At 33.1% G+C, this 23088-nt stretch overlaps 1 protein-coding gene across 3 annotated transcripts in view; it reads left to right on the top strand.

Annotated features, from left to right (window-relative positions):
- Positions 1-22514, top strand: part of CDK8 (cyclin dependent kinase 8) — a gene marked incomplete at both ends in the record, with an annotated part of 94439 nt that extends 71925 nt beyond the window's left edge. Inside the window, 9 exons of one of the 3 annotated variants that reach the window (XM_084234574.1) lie at positions 2606-2663; positions 5044-5175; positions 11957-12100; positions 14481-14550; positions 15334-15406; positions 18241-18338; positions 19042-19120; positions 19247-19402; positions 22389-22514. In XM_084234574.1, the coding sequence (XP_084090700.1) occupies positions 2606-2663; positions 5044-5175; positions 11957-12100; positions 14481-14550; positions 15334-15406; positions 18241-18338; positions 19042-19120; positions 19247-19402; positions 22389-22514 (936 nt within the window). Of the gene's footprint in view, positions 1-2605; positions 2664-5043; positions 5176-11956; positions 12101-14480; positions 14551-15333; positions 15407-18240; positions 18339-19041; positions 19121-19243; positions 19403-22388 lie in introns of all 3 variants that reach the window. The other 2 variants (XM_084234573.1, XM_084234575.1) reach the window with 2 other exon arrangements.
- Between the last annotated feature and the right edge of the window lie 574 nt (positions 22515-23088).

Genomic DNA, 23088 nt, shown 5'->3' with positions numbered 1-23088 from the left:
CATTTCTATCGCCACAGATCAAGCGTCAACTTTTCTGTTCACTCAGTCTCCATTTTGCCTTGATACGTATAAAGAGTCCACTTTCATTTCACCTCTAGAATAAAAAGTTATTTCATTAATGTGAAAACTATGCCACCATTCTCCAATTTCACATCTATGTCAGATACCTCTGATTGACAATGGCATTTTTCTCATCTGTCCAGTTCCTGGTCTTTCTCAAGACAGAACTCTTTATACTTCTTACTTTTCTAGAGGAGTTATTCTCTTAAATGAAGCCAAGTTGCCACTCCTTCTGTATGCCAAAATCATCAGATTACTATTTCCCCATGTGACAGATTCTGAAGGACAGAAAGCCTCTACTAGAATGCTTATTTCTACAATATCAGGTTTGTGCTTTCGGAAATATCAGTGACTTTTTTGGGAGCAAAGCAGAGAACAAGAAATGTCATGAGACTAAAAGAAGGACATACTCTTTTAAATGTAAACTTTTTTTTTTTTTACTCAGTTAAGCAAAACAGTAATAAGGATATTATAGCTTCAAACAGTAGTAGCTCATTGATTTATTTCATTGTTCAGCAGGCAACAAAGGGTGTTCTATAGTAATTGAGAGAGCATGAGATCTTTTCCACTCCAGCCAGTATAGAAGGACGAGAGATGTGCCCATGGGTACCTGTGCTTTTACTATGTGTGATTAAGCACTCAGTGCTAGAAAAATCCATCACACATAAAAAAAAATTAACCTATTTGTATGTCTAGAGGAGGGAATGGGGTGTGGTAGAAGAGTGATGGGTGGTGAAAAAGGGTTTCTCAATTTAATTGTATATTACCTTATAGTTTAAATTGTTTATATTCAGAGTGTTAATGCATCTTGCATTAAAGGGGAAAAAAATCAGATTTTACCAAGTAGCTCAAAAGAAGGGTCCTTGGGGGTAGAAATACTGGCATGGCAATGACATAGTTGAGAAAGGTCTAATCACAGAACTGAAAAGATGTGCAGTGGTAGAGGGTAGGGCTGGAGAGGTTGGTGGGAACCAGTTTACAGATATGTTACATCCCCTCGTAAGGACTTTGTATCTTATTCACAGGTAATGAGGATCAATTTAAAGTTGAAGTAAATTTTAATAGTACTAATAAAGCATAGCAAAAGCTTGCAGTTTTTGAAAAGGTTCATCTATACTTCTGTCATTGTTTTGTTCTTCTAGTCCTACTCATAGCACTTTTTTTATCCTACTTGTAATCACCTTCTGTTCTGCCATTTTCACCTAATCTCCTTGTAATAATTTTACATGTTATTGTGGAAATTTTAAGCTAAGGAGTGATGTGATTAGTTTTATCTTTTAGAGAGGTTAACCATGGCAACAGTATAAAATATGGATTTCACGGGAGAGTAGGGAATGTGTTGAAGAGATAGGAGATCCTGCCCTAATGAAGAGAGTTTTAGCGCAAACAAGCAAGGCCCCTCCTAATCCCCCATTGTGAGTTGAGAACAAGCTTTCCCCTCAGCCAAATTGAATGCTGCCTGATGCTTCTTGGAAAACCCTCCTCTGGAAATTTTAGTCTTTGAAATTTATGTACTACCATTTCACCAATATCCTTTATTTATGATGGGGATAAAATATACTTCTGATTTTTTAGTAGTTGATAAAATAACATAACGTAAGTTACTTTTGTTAGTAATAACGGGGCTATTACTAAATCTGGTTAGGGAAGAAATGGTGACCCCTGTAAATAGCCTTCATTAAAAATCTCTAATTTCATTTTAAGCTTGCTTTGATCAATATGTGAAAGGCAGTCTAGTCTAGTTTCACTTTTGTTCATGAGACTGGTAGAATTAAAATCAGATCAAGTAGAAAGTAGGTTAGCAGGGTAAGTTTTAGGGATTACATTTCCCTCTCTTCTGTCTCTCATCCTCTTCCCTTCTTTTCCTTATTAACCCTTCTTTCTCCTTGTAGAAGGACAGGCCTTTCATAGTGTACACAACAATATCAGATTTTAGATAACAGTTAATTCTGATTTTAGAGATTTTAAACCTGTTTGAAATACTTTTATAAAATCTGTTTATTTAAAAATAAAAACCTCAAAAATATTCAGATCATGAAAATTTCCTATACCTTTGCCATCTCATTTAGAAAAGACTATTAAATTGATATCTCTTATTTGTTTGAACTCAGATCTGCATGCTTTGGTGTCTCCAAAAACTGATTATCAAGTGGCTCCTTCCTGATGATTAATTTACTACTTAGTGTTAAATCATCTTTGATGATTCTTTTTCCTTTAAAGTTGCAGGACATTTTAAATAGTTGGAAGAGTAAAAAGGACCCACATAACTTTTTATCAGCTATTCCATGTAATGAAACATACTGATAAAAGGACCAAGAAAAGCCTTAACTTTCCATGGAGAAAAGTACTGCCATATTTGGGCATTCATTAAATTTACATCTTGCTTTGCATATGTACATGTAAAGTTTCTTGGGTGACTTCCTGTGTTTGATTTTAATTTTTGAGTGAGATTTTTTTAAAGGTGGATTTGTGTTATATTGGCATATTGTCTATTTTAAAGAAACACTACTGTCTACTGAAAAAAAACACTATTTTGTTTCCACAGAAACCTGCTAATATTTTAGTTATGGGTGAAGGTCCTGAGCGAGGAAGAGTAAAAATTGGTATGTTACATCTTTGATAAGTCACAGTGTAGCACTCTTTTAAAAGTTGCAAGGCAGCTTTATCACTTCTAACTTTTGCTGTAACATGTATATATTCATATAGTTCCATATGATCATTTTTAAAGAATATACAGTAAAAGCAAAAAATGTTTTACTCTTGAAGGATGTCAGCCGATCTTTAGAAACTGAAGTGTTCTAATTATAAAATAAGCCATTCAAGTATCTTAGAAACTCCTGCCCTCATTAAAAATAGCCCATAGAAGTGAGTGGCATTCGTCCATGTTAGAAACCTGCATTGCCTTTAGTTACAGAGGCATATAGCATAACAGTAATTATATCATCAGTTCTATTCAACTGAGCCAGATTAGATCAAAACGTATGCCTCGGTTGACTTCATCTGGATTAGAAATTACAAATTTGGAAAACCACTGAGGCCAGATAGGTACAGAATCTTAAGTTCTAACAAACCCATCTTATGGTGGGCCTTTGCTGATGGGGGAAAAAAATTATCAAGCATTCTTTACCTTTTGTGTTTTATAATAGCTCCACTTTCTTATATATCAAAGCAAAAATTTACTCATATCTGGTCTGATAACCTACTAAAAATAGAACTAAATTTATCCTGTTTTTTTTTTTTTCATTGTCATTTCTAAGTTGTGTTTGTCCCATTTATTTAGTTTGTTCTGTGTGTGGGTAGAAGAAATGTTGTAACTAAATTATATTACTTTAAAGGTAACAGGATTGTGGGAATAACAGTCAATAGTTTAGTAATTCCTGATTTTAAAATTTAATATGAATTAGAATTATCAGCTTATTTGTACCACTTTACCAACAAAGAAAAACATATGGTGTGCCTCACCCTTCCTCCCAGGTACCCCTGCAAATCCCCCAAATCTCACTTTTTACTTCTAACAAAAACTCTAGAAATACTCTTTTATGATATAAACTTTGCAAAGTTTTTAGTAGTGGGAACATTTGATGCACCTCAGAGTGCTACTCCTGGTGATTGGCATCCTTTGAGAGCCAGCCCCCGTCAATACTTATCCTAGTGTTAGGGGGAAAGGATGTCGCAACCCGTTTTATATCGGGGCTGCTCTGTAACACTAATATCAACAAATGTCTGTTAAATCCTTACATGTGCTTTCCATCCAGTTTGGTAACAGTTCATTTTGGTGGCATCAAAATCAAATTTAAGTTCAAAGCACGTGAAGTATAAAAATACCCAGCCAGGCAATAGTTACAGATGTGTTTTTTTCTATAAGATTTTTGGGAAATTTATATATTAAAATCTAGTTTGTATTTATACTTCAAAGTAATGTGTATGATGTTGGCAGGTTTGGTTGATACTAACAGTTTAAAGCATTCATATGTAAGAGGAAATACTCTTCTCTAAGCCAGTATTTAGTAATCTGAGTCATGGTTTTAATTCTTTGCCAAATTTCTTTTTTTCTTTTTTTTCTTTTTTTTTTTTTTTCCTTAGCCTCCACAATTAAGTAGCTAAACTAGGGCCTGCTTCATTTAAAAAAATATATAAGAAGAGTAGAAACTAAGCAAATGTTGGGATGAATCTTAACATTTTTGAATTGGTGATGTGACAGTGATTGTTCATATTTGGCAAAATATTTGTATAATGTCATTATTCTTGATATCAAAAGTAGAGAGATTAAAAAAACACAGTTTTACCTTTAAGAATATTGTGGTTTAGTAGGATAAACAGCATGACTGAATAACTACACATTAAGCACTGTATCTCACCACAGCTCCAACACTGAGATAGGAGTTTATGACTTTTGTCCAATCATTAACTTGTTCTAACCTCAGTTTCCTCATTTGAGAAAAGAAAATGATTGAATTATATTATCTTTAAAGTCATTTCCAGTTTAAAAATTACTGATTCTTTTTAAATTGTTAGTAAAACTCAACCCAAATAAATGGGAGGAAATAGTAGTGTTAACATCCTATATAGTCAGTGTCTAACTACCCTAATGATTAGGCGTATAGATGCAAATAATAGAAAACTTAACTTCAATCCAGTTTCTCAGTGCTTGTGAGCATTAAGTTGAATGGAAATGCAGCTTAACAACCTGTCCCCAGCCATTGGTGGTATAGCAGATGGAAAGAAATCTGTGCAGAGCAATAGGGTCAACTATAGCAGAGCCTATCTATAGCCCATTTAAAGTGCTGAGTGACAGTAGTTTGCAAAGAATGAAAATCTTAAGCTTGTTTTTTATTTAGACTTCTGAAAGGGGTGAGATATTTTGTAGACTTTTTCTTCAGAATTCACATTTTCATATCTTACTAAATAATGGTATAACTAGAGTAATCAATTAAACTTGTAAAAAATCTATTTACTCAATATTATTTTTATTCTATTTTACAGCTGATATGGGCTTTGCCCGACTATTTAATTCACCTTTGAAGCCTTTAGCAGATTTGGATCCCGTAGTCGTAACATTCTGGTACCGAGCCCCAGAACTACTTCTTGGAGCAAGACATTATACCAAAGCTATTGGTGAGTAGAATTAATTAAAGTATCATGACATTTCAAAGTTACTTTGTTACCATGAAATAGGCATATTTCTTTGTATTTTAAAATCAAATAATATAGAAAACTATGAGTATGAGCAAAAACTAACAAAATCACAATACCTAAATATTTTTTAAAATTTTAAGTAAATGGAATCTTTCTAAGCATTCTAAGTGAAAAGTATTTTAAAAATAATTTTACTTGATAAGAGAAATAAAGCACAGCAAAATTTGCAAGTCATTGAACTTCAGACAAATGTTTCTTTCAAAACCAAAAGAAATACTAGCCTCTAAAAGATCCCCTTAAAGTTAAGGAAAAAAAAGATTATGGGGAAGAAAGGTAGGGTTTAGAGCCTTTTGATTCACTTTTCAATTTGTGATAACATTCATTACCTCTCCATTATGAAGATTAGGAAATTAGTTTTCTTATACTTATCCACCTACTAGCCTCTCAATTTATAAGCTATGTCAGTATCTTTATCATTTTCATTATTATCATTACTTTGTCAACGTTTAAAACATCTAATTTCTGTTTGCAAACCTTAATGCCCACTGTTGTTTATACTTAATTTATACATTGTAATGGATTCAAAACTCAATTGCTGCAGTCCTTTTACCACAATTTTCCATTACCAGTATCTTTATTCTGCTTATTTTATTGGGTTGAATTTTATCATCAAATAATATTTTTGTGTATGTTTTGCCTTTTTTTTTCCCGTTCATCATTTGCCTGTTTTCCTTACATGTTCTGTGTTCTCCAGGATAGTTTTAAACCCACTTTTCTTTTATTGATCACACTTGTTTATTTTTGTCTTTTTTCTATTCTGGACTGCTTTCTTTCTAGTTTTTTTTTTTTTTTTTCCTCCTGGGGCAGAGTTATTTTAGGATTCTGTATTTCATCCCTTATTTTGCTACAGCTTATACTCAAGTAACTTCCTTCTGAAGGGTATCTTAGAGTAAATTTTCTAGTACTTGTCAAGTACACCTTTATCATACTGGGTTGACAGGGTTTTAAATTCTAGTTACAAAGTACTTTTCCCTCAAATTTTGATGATGCTCCTTCATTGTCTTTCACCAGTGTTTGTTAATGAAAAGTCTAGTGCCAGTCTTACTCTCTTTCATGGGTAGATTACCTGGGGCTTTTCAATTCTTTGTCTTTCTGAAAACAATAGAATTTGCATTTCACATTGATGTGCAGGCCAGTTGCTAGGGACATTCAATCTGAAGTTCACATTTGGAAAATTCTTTTATACTAGACCTTTGAATTCCTCCTCTTTGCTTTCTATTTCTCTTATCTAAACTGTGGCTAGTCAGATATTGTACTTCTTGGATTGATCCTTCTTACAACCATTTCTCTTCTTGTTTTTCTGCCTTCGTCTTTTTTGTTTCCAAAAACCTCTGATAGTAGTTTTTCATAACATTTCATATTACTTTATGAATAGAAAACTAATCAAGGATCTGTAAGGATAGTGAATATGGTCCTTTTAAATCATTTGTAATTTGCTGTATTTTTGGAGTAATTATTTGTGCTTCCTTTATGGACACCGTTTATATTGTCTTGCTTTCTCCCTTACATGTGGCAAGTGTTTTTCAACTATTTGTTGGCCCTTGATTTTCTTTTTGTATTTAAGAATCAGGTTATAAAAAGCTGCTTGGGAACCTTGTATACCTATGGGGCTCATATATTGGCAGATTTTGCTTCAGAGTGATACAGTTAGCTGCCATTAACTGGGGAAACCCTATTTGCCAGTATGTACAAGTCTGCTCAGAGGCCTTCAGATTATTTAGGGGGAGAATACTTCAACTTTTGGCCCAAGCTTTGTATAATTGGAAGCCCTCTGGAAGATCCACTGTTGAAACTAAGACTTTTTTTCCTCCAAATGGTATAACGTATTCTTTGCTTGCTTGATTTTTAAATTCCTTCCACAAAACCACCCTTGCTCATACCCCATCTGCCTCCCTCCCCTATCCCTTCTAGTCTTTCCCCTGAAGGAGAAAGCTAAAGACTTTGTAGTTTGCATTGGCAGTTACAAAAATCTTCTTATAGTTGTGTAGTACTAATCTGTGTCCCACTCAACAATAAAACTGTGGATGAGGGCTCTCTTTGGACCACTTTATCCTTCTATCATTTAGAAATGTTTTTATATATCTCTACTTACAGCAGGACTTGATATGACTAGTCTCTTTATTCAGATGTTAGTCAAAATAATACTACCCCTTTAGAGAGAAATTCCTTCATACCTCAGTATAAAGTAACTACTGTCCCTTCTCCATCACAATTCCATCTTATTGTTTTGATAACAATTGAGCAGTATCTAAAGTCCACTAAATTAGATAAACTTTGTCTAACTGTTCATCACTGTAGGTTAGTGCCTACGTGGTACATAGTGAGAACTCAATATTCTGTTGAATAAATAATCTTCCTGATATCGCCTCCTGTTCATTTTATTATAGATTTATACTTATTCACTTTGCTGCTATTTTAATGTACATTCAAAAGAGAAAAGGGGAAATAACTAATCATTCCCCATATTAATCTTGAATCCAGCTTGTCTTTTCTCAAAAAAAAAAAATTGATAGTTAACTTTATACCTGCTTTGAGGTAACATTTTATTTTATAGAAAAATAAAGGTAGATAAAATTAAGTCAGTTAGAAATGGGAGTTCTCTATAATATCCGTGACTTTTCTACAAATTTAAAATTATTCCAAAATAAAATATATTAAAAAGAAAGAAAAATAAAAATTATTGAAGCTAGCTCTATTTTTGTTAATACATATTACTACCTAAGTACACATCTAATTTTTTTATGGGTATTCAAAATTTATTTAAGAAATATATACATATATTTGTAAACTATATGATACAGAGATTTTTTTTCCACCTAGAAAAATCAGTATTTAAAAGTAGTGTTACTTGGGCCTCCCTGGTGGCACAGTGGTTGAGCGCTGGGTTGCGAAGCTGCCCACAGCCTCTGCGCACCAGTTTGATCCCCAGCTGCTCCCTGGCCACCAGAGGAGGGTCCCACATGGCGCGCAGACCTCTCCTGCTGCCCGCTGCTCCCCTCAGCAGTGTACTTCTGTCCTTCTGCCTGTTCCGCTCCCCGCTCTGGCTCTGGTGAATTCTCTCACCCTCCCGTGCTTCTGACTGTACCCAGTGTTTGTATAAATAAATAAATCTTTTAAAATAAATAAATAAATAAATAATAAAAGTAGTGTTACTTTTGGTAGGATAGGTAACAGAATATACAAATAAGGAAGTAATTACCTAAATTTAGCTGCTATTAAATGAAAACTTGAGTCTTTGAATTAATTTAAGTAAAAAATATACTGTCACAGACACTTGTGATTTTACCTCATTATCTTTTTCTTAAGAAACATATCTTACAATGAACATAAAGATTTGTATAGCTTGTTATTCACTAGGACATTCTACAGTTCAGCATTTTTAACATAGGACTATCTGTCAAAAACTACCTGTAGTTTGTGTAGATTCCTTTGTCCAAGTGACTTTGTAATTTAGAAGACCCCTTCGGATTTTTCTCTCCTCCTTATCAACATCAAAATTTTTTGGATAACTATTACATAAACTTTTCAAAACTTAAGAGAAACCAAAATGAATGCAAATAATATGTTTACCTTTAAGGGATCTATGGTCTAGTTGAGAAAACTGTGAATATATGCATGAAATAATTTTGTCTTCTTTGAGCAATGGAAGTAACTAAGTAACAATCTGAGTTAGCTCTGTCATTCTGTGTGTGTGTATGTGTTTTAGCCTTTTTTGGAAAATTGTCTCTTAGTTCCCATTAAACTCTAAAAATTCTATGACTACATAAAAACAACTTCCTCTAGAGGTAGAGAGATCACAGAGGGAACTGAACTAGGTGCCAAAGGTTGAAACCAAAGTTGGTGCCAATCCCCTCATCATGGAGATCCCCACCTCCACTTGTCACATGTAAATCTGACTTGGCAAGAGCAATCTTAGAGAACACTTTCCTGTAAAAACACTGTAAAACACTTTCCTGTAAAAAAAATTTTAATGGAGATAACCTAAAATTGCTTTTTTGTCTGAGAGAAATCATACATAAGCTACTTTTAATATATACTTTTAAAAATAGAAAGAAAGGAGTAAAAACTGGAACTTCTACCTAGATTTCAGTCTCTCCCCACACAGTTCCTCCATTTTGTTATGTGACAGTAGTCTAAGTGTTCATTATAGTGCTCAACAAATTGCCCACACCATAGTTAAAGCTGTTTACCAAGAGCTTCCCTGTCAAGATAGTTGGATTGTAAGCATCTGCGAGAAGAACTTTGTTGAACTCACATGTAATTTGCTGAATACATGCATATATTCATTTTAACAGCATCATGTGGAAGGGTTAAAAATCTGCTAGTGGAGTTTGATGGATTATGTTAAAATGAAGTGGGCTATGAAGAGCAAAAGAACAGAGAGGAAAATCTGAACTCATCTAATGAAAATGTTCCCACCCTCTATTATAAACAGATTTTAGTGCTATGGTCATTTATTCATTTGTATGGAACTACAGCTGAATTATTAAAGCAAATAGGAAAAATAATAGGCCAATAAACATTGTACTTCTGAGGACAAAATTTAATTCAGTCTGGATATTTGGTGTTTTTATTTGTTAAACTTTATAGAGATCACTGAAAGAAAGGTATCTCTCGTTAAAAAGTGCTTCAATTGTCACTAAAGCAGTCTTAAAAGTTTTACTGAAGTGGGGGCTTTTAAGCTCAGATGTTTTTCCTCAAACAACTGATTATGTGGCATTCTATTAAGTGGGAAATATATAACAAAATAGAATGAGAATTTAGTCTTTTATTGAGATAGAAGCCTGCTAATAGTGTGTATATTGATTAAAACATTATTTAACAAATCTTCCACCCCATTGTGAGTATATGTAGCATACCTATCATTATCTGCTTTGCCTGGTTAACTCAGTAGGCACAAGGAAGCATCACAGGTTTTGAGAAGTGAATGGGATTTGACTTAGGCAGGTAGATGAGCAAGAAAGCACTTATTCATGAATTTGGCAATCTGGAAAAAAAATAGGCAATATAAGAAAAGATACATTTACAAAAATTTAGAAATTTGTCTAAGATAACACCAATTGTTTAAGGATACCTAAACGATTTCTCATCTTTCTTTGCATTTTTATTTTCTTCTTTAGAATTTTTCATAGCTAACTAGAAGGGGGTGATAATTGTGTTTTTTAAATGCTATGAATAGACTTTTAAACAGACCCATCAGCCCTTTTTGTGATTCTGCTTATATTTTGTGTCTTATTTGATTAATATCACCAATCATGTTTATGTGGAGTACATACGTAAAAAAGAATAATAAGGAAATAATTTTCCCATTTAATTTCTGATACTAAAAACAAAATACTTTGACATATTTTCTAATGAGGATTTTCCATTTGGTGCTCTTAGTTAAACTTAATTCTCTAATGTGGGATAAAATTGATATGCAAGTACATTGTCTCTTTTAAATCACTTCCTTATAGTCAGGTTATAATTTTTAAGTAAACAGATGATTAATTTGTTACTCAAATGTAAATGTAAGATTTGACATTCAATTAGGCATGTATATTACAGTTTTGAAATTTAAAAGCAGTTTCAGTTATATGTAAATTACAGTTTGAAATTACAGTTTCAGTTATATGTAAATTAACATTTCCTCATTCTCTGTTTAAATCACAATTATTAACATGCCTGAACAGTCAACTTTAATAAAATAGTGATTTTCATTTGTTCCTCCATAGTTTGTTTTTTTTAACTGCAGGTTAGGGTTAGACAATTTAGAAACTGTTGAGTGTCTGCTCTGTGCATACCTTTGTACTTAATATAGAGAAGTTAACATTTGTTAAGAAGAGAAATGTAGTTCTTTCAACTTTAAATTCAAAATTGGCATATAGTTCTTTCTACTAATAGTTCTATTGAGCACAAATTGAATATGAATGAAAGTTAGCTTGTGTCTTAAAGTGAGTGAAGGGAATTTGTTGTGTACAGAGAAAACCATTTGACTGGCTCTTACAAGTAATTCTTAGGAATTTATATCCTTCATATCCATTTTAAAGGTAGTATTTTGCCCATATCTTGTTCTCATTAAATACTTGGAAATTTTGACATTGCAATAATATAAGGGAACACACTGAAAGAAAAATTGTTCAGGTAGAAATGCTATTTCATTCGAATATTTCAGGTCAGGTATTATCTTTTTTTTGTTGTCGAATTAGCACCTTACTAAGTAAGTTAAAGAAAAAATAATTCTTCCATAAAGAATTATGCTAATTGTTTTTGGCAATATGCCCAATTTTAGAGACTGTTTTGGTTTTTTGTTTGTTTATTCTTTGTTTAGTTACATTTGGTTTTTTGTTCCGAGGTTCCATATGTAGCTTCATGTGCATTTCATAAAGTGATATCTGAGGCATTTAAAACTCATTAAAAATTCAGCTAATAAATTTGATTTAAACTTGGAATGAAGCTACTGGGTGAGATGGAAATATAATGGAATAAAAAATAGGAGTGTGGGGGGGTGGAAATATATATAAACAATATTCTGTGATATTAATAATTATAATTGCTTAGGAATTAATATGATTTACTAGGGAAAAAAAAGGAAAAAAACACTCCCCGCCAAGATAAAAATGCATTTTCTTTTGGAAAGAACCACTTTATTTTCCTCCTTTCTTTTTCTTTTTTCCTTTCTTTTTTTTTCTATTCTTTTTTTTTCCTTTTTGTTTTAAAGATATTTGGGCTATAGGGTGTATATTTGCAGAACTACTAACGTCAGAACCAATATTTCACTGTCGACAAGAGGACATCAAAACTAGTAATCCTTATCACCATGACCAGCTGGACAGAATATTCAATGTAATGGGATTTCCTGCAGGTACACATTATGTTTTCGTTTTTATTTTTAATTCACTGTTGTTTGAAATTAGATGTCTTCATTGAAAAGATATTTATTTTTAGCTAATGAAAGCTACTCTTACTCTATTCTTTATATTTATGACTTGCATTAATCAAAGAGCCAAAGAAATATTTAAATTTGTAGAGTTCACATATTAGTATAAAACATTTATGGGTTTTCTGAATTTGAGGATTGTCTTTTTGTTTCATTTTGTTTTGTTTTTTTTGTTTTGTTTTGTTGCTTAATGTTTGCAATGATAAAATATTTGCAGTATCTGTATTAGAAAGGTACCTTCGGTTCTTACCAGTGAAAATTATAAATTAAGTATTGTGTATTTTTGTCTGGCAGCACATATAAATAATACTGCCATTACATGAATTTGAATACAAATTTTGAACATTATTTCTAGTTAGGGCACTGTGTAGAAATCACATTATATTGATTAATAGAATTTTTCCTCTGTAACTCTTGTCAATAAGAACACTCTCTAAAATGTGTTGTTACAATACACAAGATATGGATGAAAGTCTGGCATTTTACAATGATCTTGTCACAATGATTCATATCAGGGAGAACATTGATTAGGTGTCTCATTATGGGTATTAGAGCTCTCCAGCTGTATATCCCAGTTTCTCATTATACCACAGAATGGTAGTTCATTAGACACCAAAAACTCTGCCCAGTGGTCCAAAATAATAAAAATTTGCTTAAAACACCTACAAAATTTTGGCTAGTCAAAGTACTTACTAGAAATTATTTCTTATTAGGAATTTATCTCAAGTGAGTAGAACTTAAGACTTATTTAGAAATATTTGGGAGTTATAATTTCACCTTTCATCTTAAGGGTGTTATCAGTGAATGCAGAATAACTACACAGATACTACCATAATTCAGAATCATTCAACTACTTTGTTGTGATGGGAATTTCAGTTATTCATAAGTATTTACTGTGTACCTGCCTTGTGCAACACTATGTTAAATATAACATGTTGTTGATGTAACAGACATGATTCTTTGCCCTGTTGGAGTTTACATTGTGCTATTCTAAGTAGAATGTTTATAGGTGTGGTTCAAGTCCATGGAGAATGACCTTTTCATGTTACATTTTCTAAGGTTTCAGGGAAAGGAACAAGACTGGGAGAAGAGAGTAGAAATAGGGAAGGCTTCTATAGAAGATGATTTTTAACGTGTGGTTCAGAAGTTAGGGTACCTTAGAAGGAACTTGAAAAGCAGACGTCAGAGTTTAGATTTGATGTGTAAAGAATCCATGATAAGTTCTTGAAAACTAGTAACATGGTTTATGTTATATTTTATAAGATTAATATGGCAGTGGTATATAAAAATTAAAGAGAAGTCACATGTCAAGGAAAGCCGCTGCTTACCTACAAGCAGTACTCTAGTTGTTAAATGATAATAAGGATGGAGAATAGAGATCAAATTTAAAATATTTTCTAGGAGTGTATAATTAAGAGAAGTTGACAAAATTAGAGAAACTGAAAGCAAGGAAATAGTTAAGCAGAAAATTCCGTTTAGGTGTTTAAAAGATATACTTTTTTAATTTACAATATGTGGTATCTGTGGAGGAGAGGTAGCAAATATTTTTACAAGTAAGTTGAAAGAAAAACTAATTGCCATGTAAAATCTATAGGTGCTATAAAGATACCTGTTACAGTGCTGTGCATCTGGTAAACGCTTACAAAAGTCTGTTGGTAGTAATGGAGAAAGCAAGCTGTTTTGCAAGTATTGTTTGCCAGCAAAAGTAGCTGAAGCTTTTTCTACCTTATTTATCTAGTAGCTAGGATTGTTTTTATTAATGTTATTGAAGCTAATCATAGCACCAACTGACTAGTCATCGTCTGTATTCTATTTCAGACAGTTATTATTACTTTGATTACATTGATTACTGATATAAACAATATATGAATACGGTGAAAGTGAGGCGGGCTATATAATAGGAAATGCACCTTAAAACTACTTAGGAGAAAGATATACATTTATTGTTGATGAGATTGATTGCTGAATTAATGAAGAAATTTAGTGGGAAAGGGGGAAAAGTGGTTTTAAAAATAAAAATAGAAGTATTTAATAATTTATTATTTATAATTCTCTAGTTAGTCAATTGAGAAAATATATAAAATACATAGTAAAACATTGAGAGATCTAATGCTATACAAAGTATGGGGAATTTATTTATAGTTCAGGATAAGGTGTTTACTGTAGCTGATCATTCATTTAAAGTCTGTGCTTTCATGGAGGTAAAAAGTATAGGATAATGTAATGAAAATTGAGGTAACCTTTTATTAAAATTCTTGAAAGTAGGAATCTAGATGATACAGGATTTTATCGATATATTCCACAGATAAAGACTGGGAAGATATAAAAAAGATGCCTGAACATTCAACATTAATGAAAGATTTCAGAAGAAATACGTAAGTTGGAAAGAAAAATTGATGCTTTTTTGATTTTTGCCTGTCCAGACTATTTAGTAAAAGATTGAATATTCACATAATGGAATACTAAGTAAAATATTTCTCTAATAATTTTGTTTAATATCTTACATTATAATGGTCTTAGTTTCTTATGATGTTTAGATTATCATATAAAGAAAGATAAATGTCTACTTTTTGCAGCTGAATTGAATATAAAAAGAAAACCATTCACTTCTGTCCATATTTAATGCTTTCTAAAAGCTAGACATGAGTGGAAAGTACTTACCTGTAGTAGTAAGAAGCATTAAACAAACCTTTCTAATAACTACTTTCCTACCTACCTAGGTTGTGCAGAAATTTTAAGCAGGTTTTGTAGAGAAGGAATATTACACTTACTTACAATTCAAGATCAGGTGACTGGGAGAAGTCCATTTTTTCAGACAGACCTTTAACAATTATGTTTTTAAATTTTAAACCTACTGGTAAGACCAAATTAAATATGGGATTATTATTGAGATGAACGTGCATGTTAAAAAAGGAACTATATAACATCTGCTATTATTCATGAAATTAACCTTGTTTTTAATCCTGACTAAAATGACTAATGTGAATATTAAATGAAATATAAAATTGGCTTAATGCTATGCTTTTTGTGCTGATTATACTATTTTCAACATGTAGTCCTAATCTAAATGATAAAAGTATTTCTCTTTAGAAAAAAGTTCAGTCCTTGTAAAATTAACCTCAATCTAATATAGATATTTCATAGTATTTTTCTTTCAGGTATACCAACTGCAGCCTTATCAAGTATATGGAAAAACACAAAGTAAAACCAGATAGTAAAGCATTCCACTTGGTAAGCCTTGGAGAATAGTTCTAATGAAATGTATTTCCCTCCCCCACCCCAATACTAATTAGCCCAACCCCGGGTTTATTTGGGTTAATTTATATGGTTACTCAGCACTTTTAAAATATTTCAATGGTAAATGCAGAGTTAGTTGTGCCTACTAGAAAAGACGTCAAAATATTTGTTTTTCCAAACTCTTAACATGATTTGACAGGCTAATGTTTAGTTACATTAGGTTTTCTAATAGGTTTTCTATATTGCTACTCAGTGTACCATCACCACTGAAATTCTAGAGAATATGTTTCTTTTGCAGTTTATTTGCTTGCCTTTTTACCAAGACTGTTGAGCACTGTTAAATCACATTTATTGGTTTTTATCAATTATCTTAAAATTTTAAAACTTTCAGAGAAAAATGAAAAGGAAAGTAATCCCACTGTTCAGAAATAAGTACTATAGGTTTTGTATTTTAGTTCTCTGAAAGATTGTTTACAAAATTTTAAACTCCCAAGACTTGGGTTTTGAATTCTTTCAGTAATGGCATATTTTATTTCTTATTTCTGGAAGAGTATGAGATACAGTATTTATCAGTGTATACTGGAAAAATGATTATTCCTAGAATATAAATTAATCCATGTACTGTGACGGTAATTTGTAATAAGATTTATATTTGAGTATTGCCAACTTAAATTTGCTTACAATAAAACTTCCACTTTTACACCATAATAAATAATGTTTTCCTATGAAGTTATATAATGTATAAAGGGGGAGTTTGGAGAAGCATGTTGCATTTTGCTTGCCTTAAGATCCTTTCAATCCTTCATTCCCAGTATTTTTATTTTATCAAATGAGTTTGTTAAATGGGAATATTTTTACTTTGACTGGATTAAAGTTTCTTATTATAATACCAGGCCACTTGCAAACATTTCTTCTATTTCTACTTCTCTTTGTGTTCTTTTCTTTTCTTTCTGCTTCTAGATGTTCTACTTATTTTTAAGTCAAGTGATATATCATATATTTCATATCAACACTTTAAAAAGCAGTGCTTAACCTATCATATTGTAACATTATTATCCATATAATGATTTATTATAATATACTTAAAACAGGATCCAAATTAGAAGGTATGTTAGATTCATCAGCATTATGAACTTACTTATTTTAACAAAACAATGATAGTAGTGGGAGGCCAAAATTCACAATTTAGGGAAATTACTCTTCTCCCAATTCATTGCTACTCATTGTAATTTGTGGTGACTCTCACTATCATCACCACTGAAATTCTAGAGAATATGTTTTCTTTGTAGTTTTTTGCTTGCTTTTACCCGGGTGATCTATCTTGAGTGCTTTCTGAAAGCTTTATTATAATTCCGATAAAACTGTTGAGTGTTTTAAATAACAAAACCATGCTTTTCCTTTCAACTCTGAAAATAAAGTGTGCTTCAACTGAAATATCAGATCATAAAAATTAAATTTAAATCTAATTAACCCTACATTTTAGAATATTTTATATCCTTCTATCTTCTAAGTATGTAATTGCCCATTAAGTCTCAATGTGTCTGTTAGTGTCTTGCTTTTCAAAGTTTAGCCCTAGTCTAGCAGCATTAGAATCATCTGGGAACTTACTGGAAATGTTGATTCTTGTGCTCCTGCCCAGATATACCAGTCAGAATCAGAAGCTCTGGAAGTGAAACCTAGGAATCTATTTTTTTTTTTTTTTTTCACGTCAGAAGGGTAATGTGCCGACGTCGTAACAAGGTTTAAGGGAGGCACATCTCACACAGCCGCGTGAGCACCCAATCATCATGCTATGAACCGGAAAAGGATCTAGGAATCTATTTTTAAAACATGCTCTTGGGCTGATTTTGATGTACTGTAAAGCCTGAAAATCATTGCATTAGATCAAAGATTATAAACTAAGTGGCCACTATTTATATAATCTCATAATTCATGTGTAAAATTAAATATTCTAATTTATGAGCCTTCAGTAACTATGTTTTACCCAAAATTACCGAATTTTCACATTACTATGACTTTTCTACATATATAATAGTGATAATAATAATAGCTGACATTTATATAGTACTTTCTTTGTGCTAGACACCATTATAATTCCTTTCCATGTGCTCGTTTAATCCCCAAAACAAACCAGTGATAATAGGTACTATTTTTAATTTCTATTTGACAAATAGGGTTACAGAGAGGTTAAGTGACTTAGTCAGAGTCATTCAGTACTCAACTAATAAATGTCAGAATTTGAACCCCAGGGGAGTCCTTCCAGAGTCTCAATCACTTAAGTACTTTGCCCGTTCTATATCAGTCACCCTATTTCTTCAGATTAGTGCAACACTATCCAAGAGAAATTTCTCTTATTATCTGTGCTGACCAGTAGGGTAGTCACTAGCCACATGTGACTGTGAAGTTCTAGAAATGTACTTGATGTGACTGGGAAAGTTTTTAATTTAACTTGTTTTAAGTAATTAGAAATTAAGTCATTATAACCACTTGTGGCTAGTATAGTTTCTCCTTAATAGAAAAATAATAAATATAAGAATTTTAATCCTATTCTAAGATGAGACAAAGCAGTTTAGATAATGTGGGGAAATGGTCATTGGTTTAGAGTAAGAAGACTTACAGGAGAACCAACTGAGATCACGAATATTAGAATGACTAAAATGTGAATTACTACACTAAATTTAATAATTAGGAATATTTTTGTTAATGTTGGGCAATGAAATACTCTACAAATTGTGATAACAATCATCAAAGCCATATATCTCCCACATATTGCCAGAGTATAACTATGACAAGTAATTTAGCAAAGTGTTTATGATTTGTGGTTTCAGCTTCAGAAGTTGCTTACTATGGACCCAATAAAGCGAATTACCTCAGAACAGGCTATGCAGGATCCCTATTTCTTAGAAGACCCACTTCCTACATCAGAGTAAGTGATCAATTAATGAACTCACCAACATGATAGAATTTGGGGAGGGCTTGCTTTCTTTCAGTTGTCCTTCTAGGTTGCCAATCCTTTTATATGGAGTATGAAGAATATTCTTAAGGCAAGCCCAAAATTAGCTTTTATGACTCGAGTGTCATTTAGGCAGTCTACTCTTGCTTTGTGAAACATCGTTAGCATTAGTTTCAACATTAATCAGTTATTTACTGAAGGTTGATTATGCATGTAGTAATCATTCATACTCACTGAGATTGCTCATTTCTATGGTTACAGTTTTGTGCTCCAATTGCAAATCCCATTCTCAAATAAATTTTTTTCCTATGCCATCATTTATTTTAAATCTAATAAGGAACATAAAAAATGTGTTTGAAAAGTGACATTTCAGCTGAATTTATATTTTTGGTTTTCTGTCTTTGGTAATAAAAAAATAATGCTGGGATAAAAGAAGAAAGTTGAGTCATGCTAAGCTGATTATTGATTATTTTTATGCAATGAAAAGTCCTCAGATGGCTTGTTATAATGTGACTGATTAGAAGAAATGATTCATCCTGTCACAGGTGCATGAAAGGTATTACAAATATGGATACAAAGTCTGTCTTAAAAGATTAAAATGAAAACCATTTTAGCAGAGCATTTGTAATATTGATTAGTATACCAGAAATTGTTTTTCTTTTTTTCTCGTGATCAGCGTTTTTGCTGGTTGTCAAATCCCTTACCCAAAACGAGAATTTTTAACGGAAGAAGAACCTGATGACAAAGGAGACAAAGTAAGTATTAAAGTATAGTTGGCAGCTTCTTGTTTTATTCAGTGCCACCATAACATTTTCTGGTTTGTTTCAATTTGGTTCTCCTTCTGAGTTGAACTGTATTTTTCTGTTTAACCAATTGAGAAGAACCAGCAGCAGCAACAGGGCAATAACCATACTAATGGAACTGGTCACCCAGGGAATCAAGACAGCAGTCATACACAGGGACCCCCGTTGAAAAAAGTGAGAGTTGTTCCTCCTACCACTACCTCAGGTGGACTAATCATGACCTCAGACTATCAGGTATTTCAAGTTTATTTTGTATTTGTCTGCCATGTCAGTATTTGCATGTGGGTTTGTGAACATCAGAAAATAAAATTTAATTGGGAAAATATTGACCATTATGTACCTAAGGAAATACATTGTTAGGAAGTGTTATCAGCATGGAAAAGTGCTCACAATGGTATGGTAGGGGATGATGAGACTTTTGAATGATCAAAATTAAATAATGCCATTTATTAACTATGTTGCCTTAGATAAATAATATAACATTTTCCGATGTTAGTTTTTATCTGTAAAATGAAACTAGGAAAGCCTAACTTGTCAATTGTGGAAGTAGACATGATATGTCTTATCTTACCTAGCTTATAATATTAACTAAAAAAATGATTTCTGTTGTTTTGAAACAATAAGTAAGAACACAGGCTTTCGGGGCCTCCCCTGGTGGCGCAGCAGTTGAGCTCTGGGCTGTGAAGCTGCCCGCAGCCTCTGCAGTGCTGGTTCAATCCCTGGCCACCGGTGAGGGTCCCACATGGCGCAACAGACCTCTCCTGCCGCGCCCGCTGCTTCCCTCAGCAGTGTATTTCTTCGTCAGTCTGCCTGTTCTGTTCCCCGCTCTGGCTCTGGTGAATTCTCTCACCCTCCTGTGCTTCTGACTGTACCCAGTGCTTGTATGTATGTGTAAATAAATGAATGAATGAATGAATGAATGAATGAATGAATGAATGAATACAGGCTTTCAAATCCCAGCCCAGCTGTTGACTTCCCCGCTCTGGCTCTGGTGAATTCTCTCACCCTCCTGTACTTCTGACTGTACCCAGTGCTTGTATGTATGTATGTATGTATGTATAAATAAATGAATGAATGAATGAATGAATGAATACAGGCTTTCAAATCCCAGCCCAGCTGTTGACTTCTAGGTAACTTTAAGTGGTTCAACTATTCTCAGTTTTCTCATTTGTAGACTATAGACAATAGTTAGTGTGAGGTTATAGGAAGGATTAAATGAGATAATGTAGCCTAAGGCAAAGTGGCTAGCCCAACATAGATACTTTTATCATTTTTATTAGCATTATCATTAAAATTCTTGGTAGCATTCACAGTATACAGTAAGCACTTCTTAAAGGTTGTGAGTGGTCCTGGTGATGGTTATAAGAAGAAGAGGAGGTTACTGAGTAGCTACTGAGTAGTAGTAGTGTCAGCTACTACTTAAGTATGAAACATACATTATTTCCTTTAGTTGTTATAACTCTGTGAGGTGTTGACATTGTCATTTCAGAAAACTGAAGCTCACAGGGGTTAAATAACTTTCACATGTTTACTTAGTGAACCATTGGTGGGCAAAGGACTTCAGACTTAGATCTGACTGTAAAGACTGCTCCATTGCCTACTTCTGGATTCTATCAAGAGATATTGTCAGTTCCTTTGCTGAAAGAACCATTTTGAACATTGTAATACACTTTCCCATTCATTTAAATCATATTTTACAACTAAATTGGGTTTCATTGTGGGAAAAACTGAAAACTTGACTATTTAGAGCTATTTATCTACTTAAAGAGCAAAAGAGATCTTATTAAACTGACAATACTCACAGACACTGCTACTGCACTTAAAAAATCAGATATTAGCTATTTTTTAGTTAAGAAAAGGTTCAGTTCACCAACCTTGGAAATCATTGCCTGCATAATAATTCCCCTCAGTAAGCAAATAGAGGAAATCAAGGATAGATGTCTTTGGGTGTTTGATGTTTGCACCAGCATCATTTCCTCCCCATTTGCATGGGAAGAGTAAATCTTTCTTGGATCAAGAATGTGTTTGCACACTAAGATGATGCATCCTTAAAATGAAGCACAGCCAACCATACTCTATAGCTGTTGCTGCTAAAACCAAAAAAATGTTACTGTCTTTTTGTTTGTTGATGTTTTTATTTTGGTTCGTTTTGTGGGTGATTTTTTTAGTATTTCTGATTGCAATTCATGTATCACTTTTTTAAAAATGTTACTTTGTAGCACTGGCAGAATTTGTAATTTATGATTTATTAGGTATGCTTCAAAAGGGGAAAGTAATGAGTTGTGGTAAATCTTTTATGGTCTTTGTTGTAATACAATAGATCAAAATTAGAGGATTCAACTCTATCATTGTTCTTTCCCTTTGTACTATTTGTAGAATTGAGAATACCATTTTTCTTTTTTTAAAAGATTTATTTATATATACAAGAACTGGAGTATAGGCTGGAGGGGTGAGAGGATTTGCCAGAGACAAGAGTGGGGAGCGGAACAGGAGAATTGACTGAAATACACTGCTGAGGGGAGCAGCAGGCGAGACAGGAGAGGTCTGCTGCGCCATGTAGGGGTTAGCTCCCTGGCCTGGGGTAGAACTCTTGCTGCAGTGGCTGTGGATAGTTTCATAGTGCTGAGACTTAATCCCTTGTGCCACCAAGGAGGCCCCTCTTCTTGTATTTCAATAAATATTTTACTTTTGTATGTAACTTATAGTAGGAAATAAGATTGATTATTCTGTAGGGCATAAAAATATTTAATGCCAAAGATGATGTTTCAGTGGTATCTTTTCTTGATATACTCATTTTATTTAGTAATATGTGTGTTGGGGAGCTTTCTGTTAAAGAAATGAGCATGTGAATTTGCTTTTGAATTTCCAACGGTATACATTAACTTAATGTGTAAACCTCTCAAGCAAATTATTAAATATCAGTAGACACAAAACAGCATAAAAAGGTGTTACTGTTGTAGGAAAAAATGTAGTATACAACAAAATAAGAGTTGGTTTAGTAGTATTTACTAGCAGTACTTCAGACCTTAATAAAGAAAAGCTGAAATTAAAAGATTTAGGGGTTTTGTCATTTTAATTCTAAAGCTAATGCATAGCATAAGACATTTGCATTTGTACAGCCCTGAAATGACACTTCAAGCACTTATTAGCTTTTTTGGATTGGGATATGGCCATCTCAGAAACACCTGAATCACATTTCTCCCCCCATCTCCTTTTCCAGCGTTCCAATCCACATGCTGCCTATCCCAACCCTGGACCAAGCACATCACAGCCACAGAGCAGCATGGGATACTCAACTACCTCCCAGCAGCCTCCGCAGTACTCACATCAAACACACCGGTACTGAGCTGCGTTGGAATATTGTCAATGCACTGTTGCAAATGCTGCAGGACTGACTGTGCAGCTCTCTGCAGGAACCTGGTATGGGCCATGAGAATGTACTGTACAACCACATATTCACAGTGTCCAGTATCCAAGTTCCACCACTTTTCACAGATTGGGGTAGTGGCTTCCAAGTTGTACTTATTTTGGAGTTAGACTTGAAAAGAAAGTGCTAGCACAGTTTGTGTTGTGGATTTGCTACTTCCATAGTTTACTTGACATGGTTCAGACTGACCAATGCATTTTTTTCAGTGACAGTCTGTAGCAGTTGAAGCTGTGAAATGTGCTAGGGGCAAGCATTTGTCTTTGTATGTGGTGATTCTTTCAGTGTAACAACATTATCTGACCAATAGTACACACACACACAAACACACACACACATTTAACTGGTACTTGAAACATACAGTATATATTAACTCATCAAAATAACCAAGCCTCAAAATGAGATTATTTTGGTACACTTTTCATTTTAGTGTCTTATCAGTGAATTGATTCATTTTCTACATTAATCAGTGTTTTTTGACCAAGAATATTGCTGG

This window comes from Talpa europaea (assembly GCF_964194135.1).
Source record: "Talpa europaea genome assembly, chromosome: 6".
NCBI lineage: Eukaryota > Metazoa > Chordata > Mammalia > Eulipotyphla > Talpidae > Talpa > Talpa europaea.
The sequence above is the reverse complement of the archived record's forward strand: the minus strand, read 5'-3'. Positions and strand labels throughout refer to the sequence as shown.